General features: G+C 48.1%; 1 protein-coding gene and 1 non-coding gene across 2 annotated transcripts in view; one reads left to right on the top strand and one right to left on the bottom strand.

Moving 5' to 3' along the window:
* RAB11A (RAB11A, member RAS oncogene family) overlaps window positions 1-4,851 on the bottom strand; it is a 27,997-nt gene extending 23,146 nt beyond the window's left edge. Inside the window, exon 1 of the mRNA XM_032251016.1 lies at window positions 4,526-4,851. Within this exon, the coding sequence (XP_032106907.1) occupies window positions 4,526-4,565 (40 nt within the window). The 5' untranslated portion in view covers window positions 4,566-4,851. The remainder of the gene's footprint in view (window positions 1-4,525) is intronic.
* Window positions 4,852-5,014: 163 nt separating this feature from the next.
* On the top strand, window positions 5,015-5,086 carry TRNAQ-CUG. Its single transcript has one exon. It is a non-coding gene; the product is annotated as a tRNA-Gln (tRNA).
* Window positions 5,087-14,310: the final 9,224 nt, after the last annotated feature.

The raw sequence follows: 14,310 nt of genomic DNA, 5'->3' as shown, positions 1-14,310 counted from the left end.
TTTTGAGCCGGAGTTTCACTCTTGTTGCCCAGGCTGGAGTGCAATGGTGCCATCTCAGCTTACCACAACCTCCACCTCCCAGGTTCAAGCAATTCTCCTGCCTCAGCCTCCCTAGCAGCTGGGACTACAGGTGCGAGCCACCACGCCCAGCTAATTTTTGTATTTTTAGTAGAGACAGGGTTTCACCATGTTGACCGGGATGGTCTCAATCTCCTGACCTTGTGATCAGCCCGCCTTGGCCTCCCAAAGTGCTGGGATTACTGGCGTGAGCCACCGCACCTGGCCAAGAAAATGTCTTAAGCAATAAACTATATAACAAGGTATTTTCAGAAAATGTAACTTTGGATTGGTGTCTGCCACACAATATTTATAAACAGAAATTATAACCGATGCTTACTTATGTCCCACAGGACCTTAACCACATTGTTTGTAAATACTTACGAAATTAAAGTTTTAAAAACAAAAAGTCAAGTTTAAGTAAAATAGAAGTAATTCCCTCCCACGAAAAGTCTCACTATTGGGCTTAACTAAAGGTTAATACTGAAGAACAAATACATAATTTAGAATAACCATCCTGCTTCCCCCGCATTACATTCCTATTTAAACCACTCCATCTCATACTACTCAAAATATCCCTTTATTTTCAACTGGTTAGTTAGAAAAGAACTCCAATTCCCTCAACTATTGCATTTGCTAGGTAAATCTTCTACGTAGAGACAGCTGCAGTCTATCTAAGTGAATAAATCTCTTATACAAATCATTCTTGCTTCACTTTAAAGTAGGATACTTGCATAAATAAGAAATTGGCTAAATAATCGGTATTAAAGTTAAAAAAAAAAAGTGACTCATATCCTGTAAGAGCTTTTAAAAAGTAGAAATTCAGCCAGGCATGTCTCATGCCTATAATTCCAGCACTTTGGAGCCTGAGGCGGGCGGATCACCGAGGTCGGGAGTTCGAGACCGGCCTGACCAACATAGAGAAATTCTGCCTCTACTAAAAATACAAAATTAGACGGGCGTGGTAGTAGATGCCTATAATCCCAGCTACTTGCTTGAACCCAGGAGGCAGAGGCTGTGGTGAACCAAGATCTCAACACTGCACTTCAGCCTGGGCAACAAGAGTGAAAGACCATCTCAATTAAGAAAAAAAAAAAAAGGCCAGGCGCAGTGCCTCACGCCTGTAATCCCAGCATTTTGGGAGGCCGGGTGGGATCATGAGGTCAAGAGATCGAGACCATCCTGGTCAACACGGTGAAACCCCGTCTCTACTAAAAAAATACAAAAAATTAGCTGGGCATGGTGGCGCCTGCCTGTAATCCCAGCTACTCAGGAGGCTGAGGCAGAATTGCCTGAACCCAGGAGGCGGAAGTTGCAGTGAGCCGAGATCGCGCCATTGCACTCCAGCCTGGGTAACAAGAGCGAAACTCCGTCTCAAAAAAAAAAAAAAAAAAAAAGTAGAACTCCTCCTCAGCAGAATTTTTAACACCCTATCTTAAACAGCCAAATGCATAATAAAATGAAACCATAATCCATGGAAACATAAAATGCATTAGAAATTCCTGGTTTTATGTTTCTTTAATAATATTTAAATGCTCTTGTAGTTGAACCTACATTTATGGTTCAAAAAACTGACAAAGGCCAGGCTCACTCACGCCTGTAATCTCAGCACTCTGGGAGGCTGAGGCAGGTGGACTGCTTAAGCCCAGGAGCGTGAGACCAGCCTGGGCAACACAGGAAAATCCTGTCTTTCCAAAACAACAACAACAAAATTAGCTGGGTGTGGTAGTGCAGTCTTGTAGCCTCGGCTACCCCGAGGAGCTAGAGAGGCAGAGGTGGGACGGTCGCCTGAGCCTGGGGGGGCGGAGGCTGCAGTGAGCTTTGATCGCACCGCTGCACTCCAGCCTGGGGGACAGAGGGAGATCCTGTTTCAAAATACACACACACACACACACACACACACACACACACAATCACAATAACTTCTTTCACATTACTATTTATTGAATCCTCATGGTTAAAAGTTTACAGCCTTATTTAATTCTCACAACAATCTTAAGAGGCAGGTATTTTCCTTTTTATAAATGAGATATCTGAGACTCAGAAAAGGGAACTTTTCCAAGGTCACAAAGTAAATTTAAGACCAGGAGTGTGAGACCAGCCTGGGCAATCTAAACCGAGGTCGATCTAAACCGAGGTCTACGTGATTCCAAAGCTCAGTGCTCTCAATCATTGTTAGAAGGATGGTCTAATCAAAACGCTGAAAAACCTTAGGCCAATTCAGAATATTTAATATTCTTTGTTAAAAAATAAAAAGACCAGCCGGGCGCGGTGGCTCACGCCTGTAATCTCAGCAATTTGGAAGGCTGAGGTGGGCGGATCACGAGGTCAAGAGATAGAGACCATTCTAGCCAACATGGTGAAACCCCGTCTCAACTAAAAAAAACAAAAACATTAGCTGGGCGTGGTCGTGCGCACCTGTAGTCTCAGCTACTTGGGAGGCTGAGGTAGGAGAATTGCTTGAACCTGGGAGGCGGAGGTTGCAGAGAGCCGAGATCGTGCCACTGCACTCCAGCCTGGCGCCTGGCGACAGAGCGAGACTCTGTCTCAAATAAATAAACAGACTTTCTATAACCAACATTCAAGTTCAAACCGAACTAGAGAAATACCCTGACGGTCCATTTTGTTCTGAATTAATTACTTCAAAGGCAGGCAGTGGCACACTACCATCACACCGTATTTTAAAACACAAACCTCCCTTTAACCCCAAAGTCTCAAGAGGCTCAAATAATTTCACATCATCTCAGATACCTGCGGCAAAAGGTATGTTGTAGTATACTTTTTGTAATCCAGGCCTCAGTTTTGTATTTGTAAAATGAATTAAGTACCCTGAAAGCACTTTCCTGTATGGGGTGAGGGTGGATACTGAAAGTGTTCACCCTATACAATAGAATATTCTAGGTCAGAGGAGTAAGAGATGGTAAGAGTACGTATGACAGCAGTCTAGTATAACAAGATTTGCAAAGTATTGGGAAAGCAAAGAAATCTTTCCTCCCTGGTTTAGTCAATCATTCTTAGCACCCAATGGCAAAGTCAGAAACAGTCACCATGCTTCACACTCTTTAAACTCCACCCTCCACAGCGAAGCTTTAATAGCAATGGCTTCTCACTGCTAATGATCTTTGTTCGGCACACTACTGATGGCTACCTTCCCAATTCAGGAGCAGAGAAAGAGCATCAGAGTGAGAGCGCATTCACTGAACAAAAAAAGCATCTACTGTAGTCCCTTCTCACTGAAAAATGTACCCTTTATCTTCGTTGATTTGAAAAAAAACTATCTGGATTCTTTCCGGACTCAACCAATAAGCAATTCTTTCTAACCACCCCTGACCCTCCAATATGTTTTATCCAAGGGCACTACGTTTCCATATCTTGTAACAAATATCTAATGTGACCAAAAGAGTACACAACTTCCTCCCACCCCCAACCTTTTGGGAAAGGTATGCGGCCAACTAGGGCTCTTCCCTTCCTGTTGGATCCTCCCAGTGTTGCAGCAGGAAGCAACCAGTCCAGAGAGATAAAGCAAGCCAGTATTTGTGCAGCGCACGGCCTTTCCTGCTCGGGAACCGGGCCTTCAGGTCTGGCAAGGCTAACAGCCACCACCCATCCGCAAACCCTCCTCGCGAACCGAGTCAAGAGTGACCCAGGGTTGGCTGCTCCTGGATGGGGAAGGCAAGGGAATAAAAGGCTGGGTGGGAAGTAATGTCAGCCTGCCGGGTCACTGCGACAAGTGCGCGCGTGGGTGACGGGCGATCCCTCTCACCCTCCCTCCCTCCCTCCCCGCCCCGGGTCGCGATGGAGACAAGGGAGCTCCGAACACAATTTGGACAGGGAAGGCAGAGAGAGAGTTGCCACACGGGGAGTGGGGGAGGGAGCGGTCAGAGAAGGTTGAGGACCGCGAGAACCGCCCGGCGAGAGGTGGGGGTGGGGGGGCGGCGGTGGGGGGGGGGGGGGGGGGGGGGGGCCCCGGCCCGCCGGGATTTTTCGGGGGCCTGGCCGCGGGATGGGAGAAGCTAAGAGCGGGCGGCCGTCCGAAGGGAAGGGGGAAGGGGGCAGGTAAGGAACGGACCCGCGGTGGGAGGGTGCGCCGCGGGGAAGGCGAGGAGCGGCGCGAGCCCGTCGGGGGGCTGCGGGAGAGGACGCGAGCCGGGCAGGCCGCACGGGGGGGCTGCACCCGAACAGAGGCGGCGGGAGGAGCGGCGGCCGGGACCGGGCAGAGGAACCGGCGACGTGGGAGCAGGCAGCTCGCGGGAGGGACCCGCAGGGAGGGGCCCCGACGCCAGCGAGGGCTCGGGGGTCGCTCGGGGGCCCGTGGCGCGGACCCGTCCGGGCCGGGAGAAGCGCCGAGCCGGGCGGGAGCCGGCACCGCGCGGAAGGAGGGGCTGAGGCAGGCCGGCCTCGGCGCAGGGGGCCCGCGGGCCAGTCCGCCGGGGGCGTCCCAGGCCCCCGCGGGAGCCCGCCGCCTCACCTTTAAAGAGGTAGTCGTACTCGTCGTCGCGGGTGCCCATTGCGCGGCGGTGGGGCGAAGCGGCGGGAGCAGCAGCGGTGTCCGCGGGACCGGGGGGCGTCGCTGCAGGGGAACCCGAACGCCGAGCTTTAGCGGCCGCACTGGGTGAACAGCCCCTCCCTGCCGCTGCGCCACTTCCGGCCGGCCCCGGCCTCTAAGAGGAAGTGCTTCCGGGGGCGGCGCCCCGCCCCTGAGCCCGAGGAGGGCGGGCGCGCGAGTCGCGTGGCCTGGGGCTTCGGACTTTCGCTGCTAAAAGAAGCTCAAAGGGGAAATTGAGTCCTGGAATTACTAGTTGACCGTGGTCTTCGTGGCCTCTTGCTCATTTCTCGAGCTACCGTGCCCGGAAGCGGCTCGCTGGAACGCGCGGGACCGCCTCTGGATGGCGGGCGTGTGGATGGGGGCGGGGTTCTCTAAGGATTAGAGAGCCCAAGGCCGTCATATATGCGTGGCGGTTCCATGGTGTAATGGTTAGCACTCTGGACTCTGAATCCAGCGATCCGAGTTCAAATCTCGGTGGAACCTACAGTGTTTTCTTTTTTTTCTCGACAACACTTTTAATTCACTTTTTTGTTCACTAAATCATTGAACACTTATGATATATCTTCACTAGAATTAAGATGGAGATGTAAAATTTAACCCTTGCCTATGAAGACCTTACAAATTTCCCACTGCATTTCAGGTAGTATCTGCTACTTGGCGGGGGTTGTCTTACTGAGCCGCTTCTCTTTGCCTATTTTTTAGCCTGATCCCTCAAACCTTAGTTCAGAAGCTTCAATGAAACTTGAAAATTTCTTTTGCTGGAATTTTCTACCTCCAGCTTCATGCAAGGGTAGGCGCTTTTGTCACTCATTCCTCTCCAGAAATCTCTCAGACTACCTCCTTTTCATTTAGAGTACTCCGCCCACCCTCCTCATCAAGATTCATCAAGAACTTGAGTCCTATTTGTAGGCCTCTAAGTCCTTTTACATAAGTATTTCATTTAACATGCTGGGCTAAGGATGGCAATTTCCATTTTAGCGGAAATTTGGATACTAAGACTCAAGTGATTTGCTACATATCATGCTGTGGGGCCTCCCTGTATTTGAAGAGAATTTTGTAATTCCAGAAAAGCCTTTTTCCAATTATTGTCACACCTCCTACCTCCTGTATGCAAACTCAATTTAGAATTGTGGGCAGGAGTGCCTATAACAGGCAGAATAATGACCCCTGCCAATGATGTCCATTTTCCAATTCCTGAAGACTGAATAGGTTAGGTTACATGGCAAAGGGGAATAGAGGTTACAGATGGAATTAAGGTTGCCATATAACTGACATTAAATTAGGGATATATCCTGGATTATTTAGGTGGCCCCAGTGTTGTCATAAGTGTCCTTAAAAGAAGACAATGGGCCAGGCGCGGTGGCTGACACCTGTAATCCCAGCACTATGGGAGGCCGAGGTGGGCTGATGACGAGGTCAGGAGTTCAATCAAGACCAGTCTGGCCAACAAAAAAGTTAGATGGGTGTGGTAGTGTGCACCTGTAATCCCAGCTATTCAGGAGGCTGAGGCAGGAGAATCCCAGGAACCCAGGAGGCAGGGGTTGTAGTGAGCTGAGATCGCACGATTGCACTCCAGCCCAGGCGACAGTGTGAGACTCCGTCCCCAAAAAAAAAAACCTCAGCCTGCCCTTGCTGGCTTTGAAGATGAAGAAAGGGGCCCAGGAGCCTAGGAATCCAGAGGGTTCTAGAAGCTGGGAAAGGCATGGTAACAGATTCTTTCATAAAGCCCTCAGAAGGAACACAGCCCTGCTGACAACTTGATTTTAGCCCAGTGAGACTCTTGTCAAACTTGTGACCTACAGTACTATAAATAATAAATTTGTGTTGTTTTAAGTCACCAAGTTTATGGTAATTTGTTATGGAAGCAATAGAAAATGAATACAGTGCCAATTTCAGTGCTTTCTCTGCCGCTGTAAAGTGATAGGTCCTGTAGTCCCAGCTACTTGGGAGGCGGAGGCAGGAGCACTGCTTGAACCCAGGAGATGGAGGTTGCAGTGAGACAAGATCACACCACTGCACTCCAGCCTGGGCCAGAGGTGGAGGAGGAGGAGGCACTGGAGGAGGAGGAGGAGGAGGCACTGACCCCTGAAGTGGAGGAATTAGATTGTACGAGCATATTCAGCAAGGCCATTCATGCTAGAAGAATTACCAATTTTTCTCCTTCAGTCATTCACTCTTAATGTGTGCTCTGAAAAGGACACAGTATTCCTCAAAAGAAGAACTGAATCTTAAATTTAGCTAATAACCTAAAAAAAAAAGGCAGGAGGGGCTACATGGTCAAGTAAGTACTGCAGTAAGTTTTTCCTTGGGACGCTTGCACGGCGTTTCTGAAATTCCCCAGACCACAGAGTTTTTTTTGGCATGGAACACTATTCACATCCCTCTGAACTTTTAGGGGGAGTGGAAAAAAGATTTGTGGACAGAGGGGTGACTGAAATAAACGTGGTCTTAGTAAAAGTAACCTGGCTGTAGCCTACGAGACTGGTATAAAGAGGGACCAGAAGTATAAGTATCAGAAGTCTATTGCAGGCTGGGTGTGGAGGCTCATGGGTGTCATCCCTTTGGGAGGCTGAGCTGGCAGGACTGCTTCAGCCCCGGAGTACAAGACCAGCCTGGGCAACAGAGTCAGACCTCATCTCTACAAAAAATAAAAAAATAACCGGGCGTGGTGGCTCACACCTGTAATCCTAGCACTTTGGGAGGCCAAGGTGGGTGGATCATGAGATCATCAGTTCCACACCAGCCCGACCAACATGGTAAAACACTGTCTGTACTAAAAGTACAAGAATTAGCCAGGCACGGTGACGGGCGCCTGTCATTCCAGCTACGCGGGAGGCGGAGGTTGCAGTGAGCAGAGATTGTGCCACTGCACTCCAGCCTGGGTGATAGAGCGAGATTCCATCTCAGAAAAAAAAAAAAAAAATTAGCCAGGCATGGTGGCATGTACCTGTGGTCGGAGAGCCACCACGCACTGTCAGGTTTAATATCTATTTAAAAGAATGATTAATAGAAAAAGGGAAATGAGAATAAAAACAGATAAGAGGCCAGGCAAGGTGACTCATGCCAGTAATATCCCAGCACTTTAGGAGGACGAGGTTGGAGGACGGCTTGAACTGAAGGAGATGGAGACCAGCCTGGGCAACATAACAAGACCCTGACGCTACAAAAAACTAAAAAAGTAACCAGATGTGGTGGCACTTACCTGTAGTCCTAGCTACTCTGGAGGCTGGTGCAAGAAGATTGAGCCCAGGAGTGTGAATTGCAGTAAGCTGTGATCATGCCAGGCACTCCAGCCTGGGCAATAGAGTAGAGACTGTCTCCTAAAAAACAAACAAACGGGAAGAGCACAGTGGCTCACGCCTGTAATCCCAGCACTTTGGGAGTCTGAGGTAGGCAGATCACAAGGTCAGGAGTTCGAGACCAGCCTGGCTAACATGGTGAAACCCCATCTCTACTAAAAATACAAAAATTAACCAGGCCTGTGGCATGTGCCTGTAGTCCCAGCTACTCAGGGGGCTGAGGCAGGAGAATTGGTTGAACCCAGGAGGCGGAGGTTGCAGTGAGCCTGTATTGTGCCACTGCACTCCAGCCTGGGCAACAGAGAGAGACTCTTGTCTCAAAAAACAAACAAAAAAAATCAGAATGAGCTGGGTGAGGTGGCTTATGCCAACAGTCCCTGCACTGTGGGAGGCCGTAGAAGGCAGATCACTGGAGCTCAGGGTTTGAGACCAGCCTGGGCAACATAGCAAAACCCGTCTCTACTAAAAACACAAAAATTAGCATTTTAGCTAATTATTGTATTAGCTAAGTATTTTAATTTCGCTACAGGCCTGCGCCTGTAACCCTGGCTACTCAGGAGGCTGAGACATGAGAATCCCTTGAGCCTGGGGGGCAGAGGTTGCAGTAACCCGAGATTGAGCCACTGTACTCCAGCCTGGGCAACAGGGAGACTCTGCCTAAAACAAAAAACAAACAACAACAACAACAAAACAAAACAAACAAACAAAAAGATAATGTTTAGTCTCAAGCATGACTAACATAAACAGTTGCTGTGATGTTAACACTGAGTGTCAACTTGATTGGATCGAAGGGTGCAAAGTATTGATCCTGGGTGTGTCTGTGAGGATGTTGCCAAAGGAGATTCACATTTGAGTCAAGGAGCTGGGAAAGGCAGGCCCAGGCCCACCCTTAATCTGGGTGGGCCCCATCTAATCAGCTGCCAGCAAACATAAAGCATGTGGAAAAACGTGAAAAGGCTAAACTGGCGTAGCCTCCCAGCCTACATCTTTCTCCCATGCTGGATGCGTCAAACTTCAAGTTCTTCCGCTTTGAGACTCAGACTGGCCTGCTTGCCCCTCAGCTTGCAGATGGCCTATTGTGGGACCTTGTGATCATGTGAGTTAATATTATTTAATGAACTCCCCTCTTTATATATGTCTATTCTATTAGTTCTCTTCCTCTAGAGAACCCTAATGCAGTTGGTAAGAAAATCAAAGGGAACTCTCTAGTAAAAAGTCTGGAATTACAAATTTAGAAATGCCATAGCTTTAGACTATGTAGGAGAAGTAAGACCTGAAATATATCCCACCTTCCACATCTGGGGAGTACATGTTTACATGTTTGTTAAAAACAAAGTGATGACTGATAAGGCTGTCTTTAACCTTCAGCTCAGACATTCACTAAAGCTGTGTCAATTTCAGTAATTTAATCCTGCTGAATCCCAGTTTCTTATCTGCAAAATGGCAACAAACATGAAGAAGGACAAACCTAAGTAACATATGTATAGCTCTTAACATCATGCATGGCATATAATAAATCTTTATGAATGCATTGATTTTCTTTTTCCATTTATTTATTTTTATTTATTTATTTTGAGTCAGGGTCTCCGGTGTCACCCAGGCTCTGGAGAGCAGTAGTGCAATGTCAGCTTACTGCAACCTCCGTATCCTGGGCTCAAGCAATTTTCTCACCTCCACCTCTGGAGCAGCTGGGACTACAGGTGTGCACCATCACATCTGGCTAATTTTTGTATTATTTGTAGAGATGGGGCTTCACCATATTGCCCAGGCTGGTCTTGAACTCCTGAGCTCAAGCAATCCTCCCACTTCAGCCTCCAAAAGTGCTGAGATTACAGGAGTGAGCCACCTTGCCTAGCCAAATGCAATGATTTTCAACAGGGGTCAGTTTTGTCCCCAGAGACATTTGACAATATCTGGAGACATTTTTAGTGTCACTACTAGGGGATACTACTAGCATCTAGTGGGTAGAGACCAGGGATGCTGCTTTCTACAACACGCAGGGCAGCCTTCCCAAAGAAAAGAATTATCTGGCCCAAAATGTCAATAGTACCAAGGTTGAGAATCATGAGTTATTATTGTAAGGATTAGCTAGATGCCAGGCCAGAGCCTATGATGGGAAAGCGACAGGGTGCCATGAGCCTCACGTCCCTGTCCTAGCTCATTTGAAGAAAGAGAATCTCACTCCCTAAGTCTCAGGAAGAATGCCCAGGGACAGACAATACCTTCAGTATCCCATAAAGCAGGGCCCGGGGGTCCACCGGCCTGACACAAAATGCTCCCATAATGGTTTCCATTTGTTAAATAAACAGATCTCAGCGTTCTCTTTCTTTTTTTCTTTTTTTTTCTTTTTTTTCTTTTTTTTTTCTGAGATGGAGTCTTAGTTTGTCACCCAGGCTGAAGTGCAGTGGCTCGATCTCAGTTCACTGCAACCTCTGCCTTCCAGGTTCAAGTGATTCTCCTGCCTCAGCCTCCTGAGTAGCTGGCATTACAGGTGTGCACTACCACACCCAACTAATTTTTGTATTTTTAGTAGAGACGGAATTTCACCATGTTGGCCAGGCTGGTCTCGAACTCCTGACCTCAAGTGATCCACTCACCTCGGCCTCCCAAAGTGCTGGGATTACAGGCATGAGCCACCGCACCCAGTCTCAGTGTTCTCTATCTTAATCCAAAGGATTTTTACAGAGTTGTTCCCTTTGTGACTGTGTGTTAAACTCTACATACCAGTTTTACACACTTTTGTCATAATATTAGGTTTCTTTCACAACAAAATTTTCACATGGGCTTGTGCCTGGAAGCCAAGGTGGGATTATCATTTGAGGCAAGGAGTTTGAGACCAGCCTGGACAACCTAGCAAGACCCCCTCATCTCTACAAAAAGTGGACAAATTGACCACACATGGTGGCCACTATGTGCCTGTAGTCCCAGCTACTCAGGAGGCCGAGGTGGGAGAGGTGGGAGGATCACTTGAGCCAAGGAGTTCAAGGTTGCAGTGAGCCATGATCATACCACTACACTCCAAACTGGGCAACAGAGCAAGACCCTGTCTCCAAAAAAAAAAAAAAAAAATTTTTTTTTGAGACAGAAAAGTTGACAGACCTTATGAAGTGAAATTTGGCCCAGCATGGTGGCTCCTGCCTGTAATCCTAGCGATTTGAGAGGCCAAGGTGGGCAGATTGCCTGAGCTTAGGAGTTTGAGACCAGCCTGGGCAACATGGCAAAATCCCATCTCTACTAAAAATAAGAAAAAATAGCTGGGTATGGTGGCGTTTGCCCGTAGTCTCAGCTCCTTGGGAGGCTGAGATAGGAGAACAGCCTGAGCCCAGGAAGGTTGAGGCTGCCGCGAGCCGTGACTACACAACTGCCCTCCAGCCTGAGCAACAGAGCAAGACCCTGTCTCCAATAACATAAAAAGTTAACATTTAAAAAGAAGTGATATTTGTCTGTTGTGTGTTTATCTTTTCTATTGAGTATATTATGACGTGACAAATTGTACACATGATCAGGAGAATTCTCAGCTTTATCTGTTTTTTGTTTGTTTGTTAGTTTGTTTGAGATAGTCTTGCTCTGTCGCTCAGGCTGAAGTGCGGTGGCACAATATTGGCTCACTGCAACCTCCGCCTACCATGGTCCAGTGATTCTCCAGCCTCAGCCTCCCAAGTAGCTGGGACTACAGGCACACACCACCATGTCCCACTAATTTTCCTATTTTTAGTAGAGACAGGGTTTCGCCAAGTTGACCAGGTTGGTCTCGAACTCCTGACCTCAGGTGATCCACCCCACCTTGGCTTCCCAAAGTGCTGAGATTACAGGTGTGAGCCACCGCACCTGGTTTATAGTCACCAAAGTATCAACTAGTCTTAAAGAGTGATAAAATATACATATTTACATATAAAGATATGTATTAGGCCAGGCGTGGTGGCTCAGGCCTTCAATCCCAGCACATTGGGAGGCCAAAGCAGGAGGATCACTTGGGGCCAGGAGTTCGAGACCAGCCTGGCCAACATGGTGAAATCCGTCCCTACTAAAAATACAAAAATTAGCTGGTGTTGGCCGGGTGCGGTGGCTCATGCCTGTAATCCCAGCACTTTGGGAGGCCGAGGCGGGTGGATCACGAGGTCAAGAGATCGAGGCCATCCTGGTCAACATGGTGAAAACCCGTCTCTACTAAAACTACAAAAAATTAGCTGGGCATGGTGGCGTGTGCCTGTAATCCCAGCTACTCAGGAGGCTGAGGCAGGAGAATTGCCTGAACCCAGGAGGCGGAGGTTGTGGTGAGCCGAGATCGCGCCATTGCACTCCAGCCTGGGTAACAAGAGTGAAACTCCATCTCAAAAAAAAAAAAAAAAATTAGCTGGTGTGGTGGTGCATGCCTGTAATCCTAGCCACTCAGGTGGGTGAGGCAGGAGAATCGCTTGAACATGGGAGGCAGAGGCTGCAGTGAGCCAGGATCGTACCACTGCACTCCATCCTGTGTGACAGAGACCATCTCAAGAAAACAACACAGGTAGTGGTGAAGATTGCATGGCATTGCAAATGTACCTAATGTCACTGAATTATACACTTAAATGGCTAAAATGGTAAATGTTGTTATGTATATTTTACCACAAAGAAAACTAAAAGGAACTTAGATCCCAGATTTTAAAAAATCATAATAAAGACAGAAAAGATGGCTAGGATGAAGGGGTTGATAACGGTACAAGACTGGACAGGCTCCTGTGAGGTCCTTAGTCTTCAAAAGATCCCTGTCTCTCTGGGTTGTCTGCCTCTTTCCTGACAGCCTCCCAGAATGCCTGTGGACTGGCTGGCTTTCAAGACCAAAATCAGCTTGTTCACCCTTGCCCACACCCAGCCCAGAAAGACACCTCCATTGGCCTCTGAAATCCCACCACTAGAGTCATTTCTTTTTTTTTTTTTTTTTTTTTTTTTCAGACGGAGTTTCGCTCTAGTTACCCAGGCTGGAGTGCAATGGCGCGATCTCGGCTCACCGCAACCTCCACCTCCTGGGTTCAGGCAATTCTTCTGCCTCAGCCTCCTGAGTAGCTGGGATTCCAGGCACACGCCACCATGCCCAGCTAATGTTTTGTATTTTTAGTAGAGACGGGGTTTCACCATGTTGACCAGGATGGTCTCGATCTCTTGACCTCGTGATCCACCCGCCTCGGCCTCCCAAAGTGCTGGGATTACAGGCTTGAGCCACCGCGCCCGGCCCTAGAGTCATTTCTTTAGCTATGTGCCGATTGCCAGCTCCTCCCCCTTCCCCACACCCCCACTGTGTGCCTCTGTATATGGCTGTGTGCTTACTACTGCCTCCCAGAGGCATGAACTGGCCTTGGCACTAGGGGACCCCATCAAGTTCCTGCACGTTCTCATGAGGATAAGAACCATGAGCACTCAAAGAAGAAGAAAAGAACTAATAGTCTCATTTTTGTTTCTCAATCATTAATTTAGAAATGACTAGACCTTTTGGTAACGTAAAAATAAAAATACCACAATACTAAATTGTCAGGTGAGCATAAAGATAAATACGATACTGCTTAGGCCGGGCGCAGTGGCTTATGCCTGTAATCCCAGCACTTCGGAACGCCAAGGTGGGAGGATCATCTGAGGTCAGGAGGTCAAGACCAGCCTGGCCAATATGAGGTAACCCCATCTCTACTAAAAATACAACAATTCGAAGGGCATGGTGGTGGGCACCTGTAATCCCAGCTACTTGGGAGGCTGAGGCAGGAGAATCGCTTAAACCTGGGCAGTGGAGGTTGTAGTGAGCCAAGATTGCGCCAGGGCACTCCAGCCTCAGCAACACAGCAAGACTGACTCCTTCTCAAAAAAAAAAAAAAAAAGAGATTTGGGGAGGGATAGCGTTAGGAGAAATGCCTAATGTAGACGACGGGGCGATGGATCTAGCAAACCACCACCATGGCACGTGTATACCTATGTAACAAACCTGCATGATCTGCACATGTACCCCAGATTTTAAAATATAATAAATTTTAAAAAAAGATAAAGATGACGCTTCTAGATGTGGAGCCAAGGCTTAGAACAGGGGAATAGTTACTGTACAACCTCATAAATCCACCCCTAGGTATTTACCCAAAAGAAAAGACAGTCTAGGCCGGGCACGGTGGCTCAAGCCTGTAATCCCAGCACTTTGGGAGGCCGAGGCGGGTGCATCACGAGGTCAAGAGATCGAGGCCATCCTGGTCAACACAGTGAAACCCTGTCTCTACTAAAAAAATACAAAACATTAGCTGGGCGTGGTGGCGCGTGCCTGTAATCCCAGCTACTCAGGAGGTTGAGGCAGGAGAATTGCCTGAACCCAGGAGGAGGTTGCGGTGAGCCGAGATCACACCATTGCACTTTGCACTCCAGCCTGGGTAACAAGAGCGAAACTCCGTCTCAAAAAAA

Source organism: Sapajus apella, unplaced genomic scaffold, assembly GCF_009761245.1.
Source record: "Sapajus apella isolate SASKATOON/1434 unplaced genomic scaffold, GSC_monkey_1.0 scaffold74, whole genome shotgun sequence".
NCBI classification, from domain to species: domain Eukaryota; kingdom Metazoa; phylum Chordata; class Mammalia; order Primates; family Cebidae; genus Sapajus; species Sapajus apella.
The sequence above is the reverse complement of the archived record's forward strand: the minus strand, read 5'-3'. Positions and strand labels throughout refer to the sequence as shown.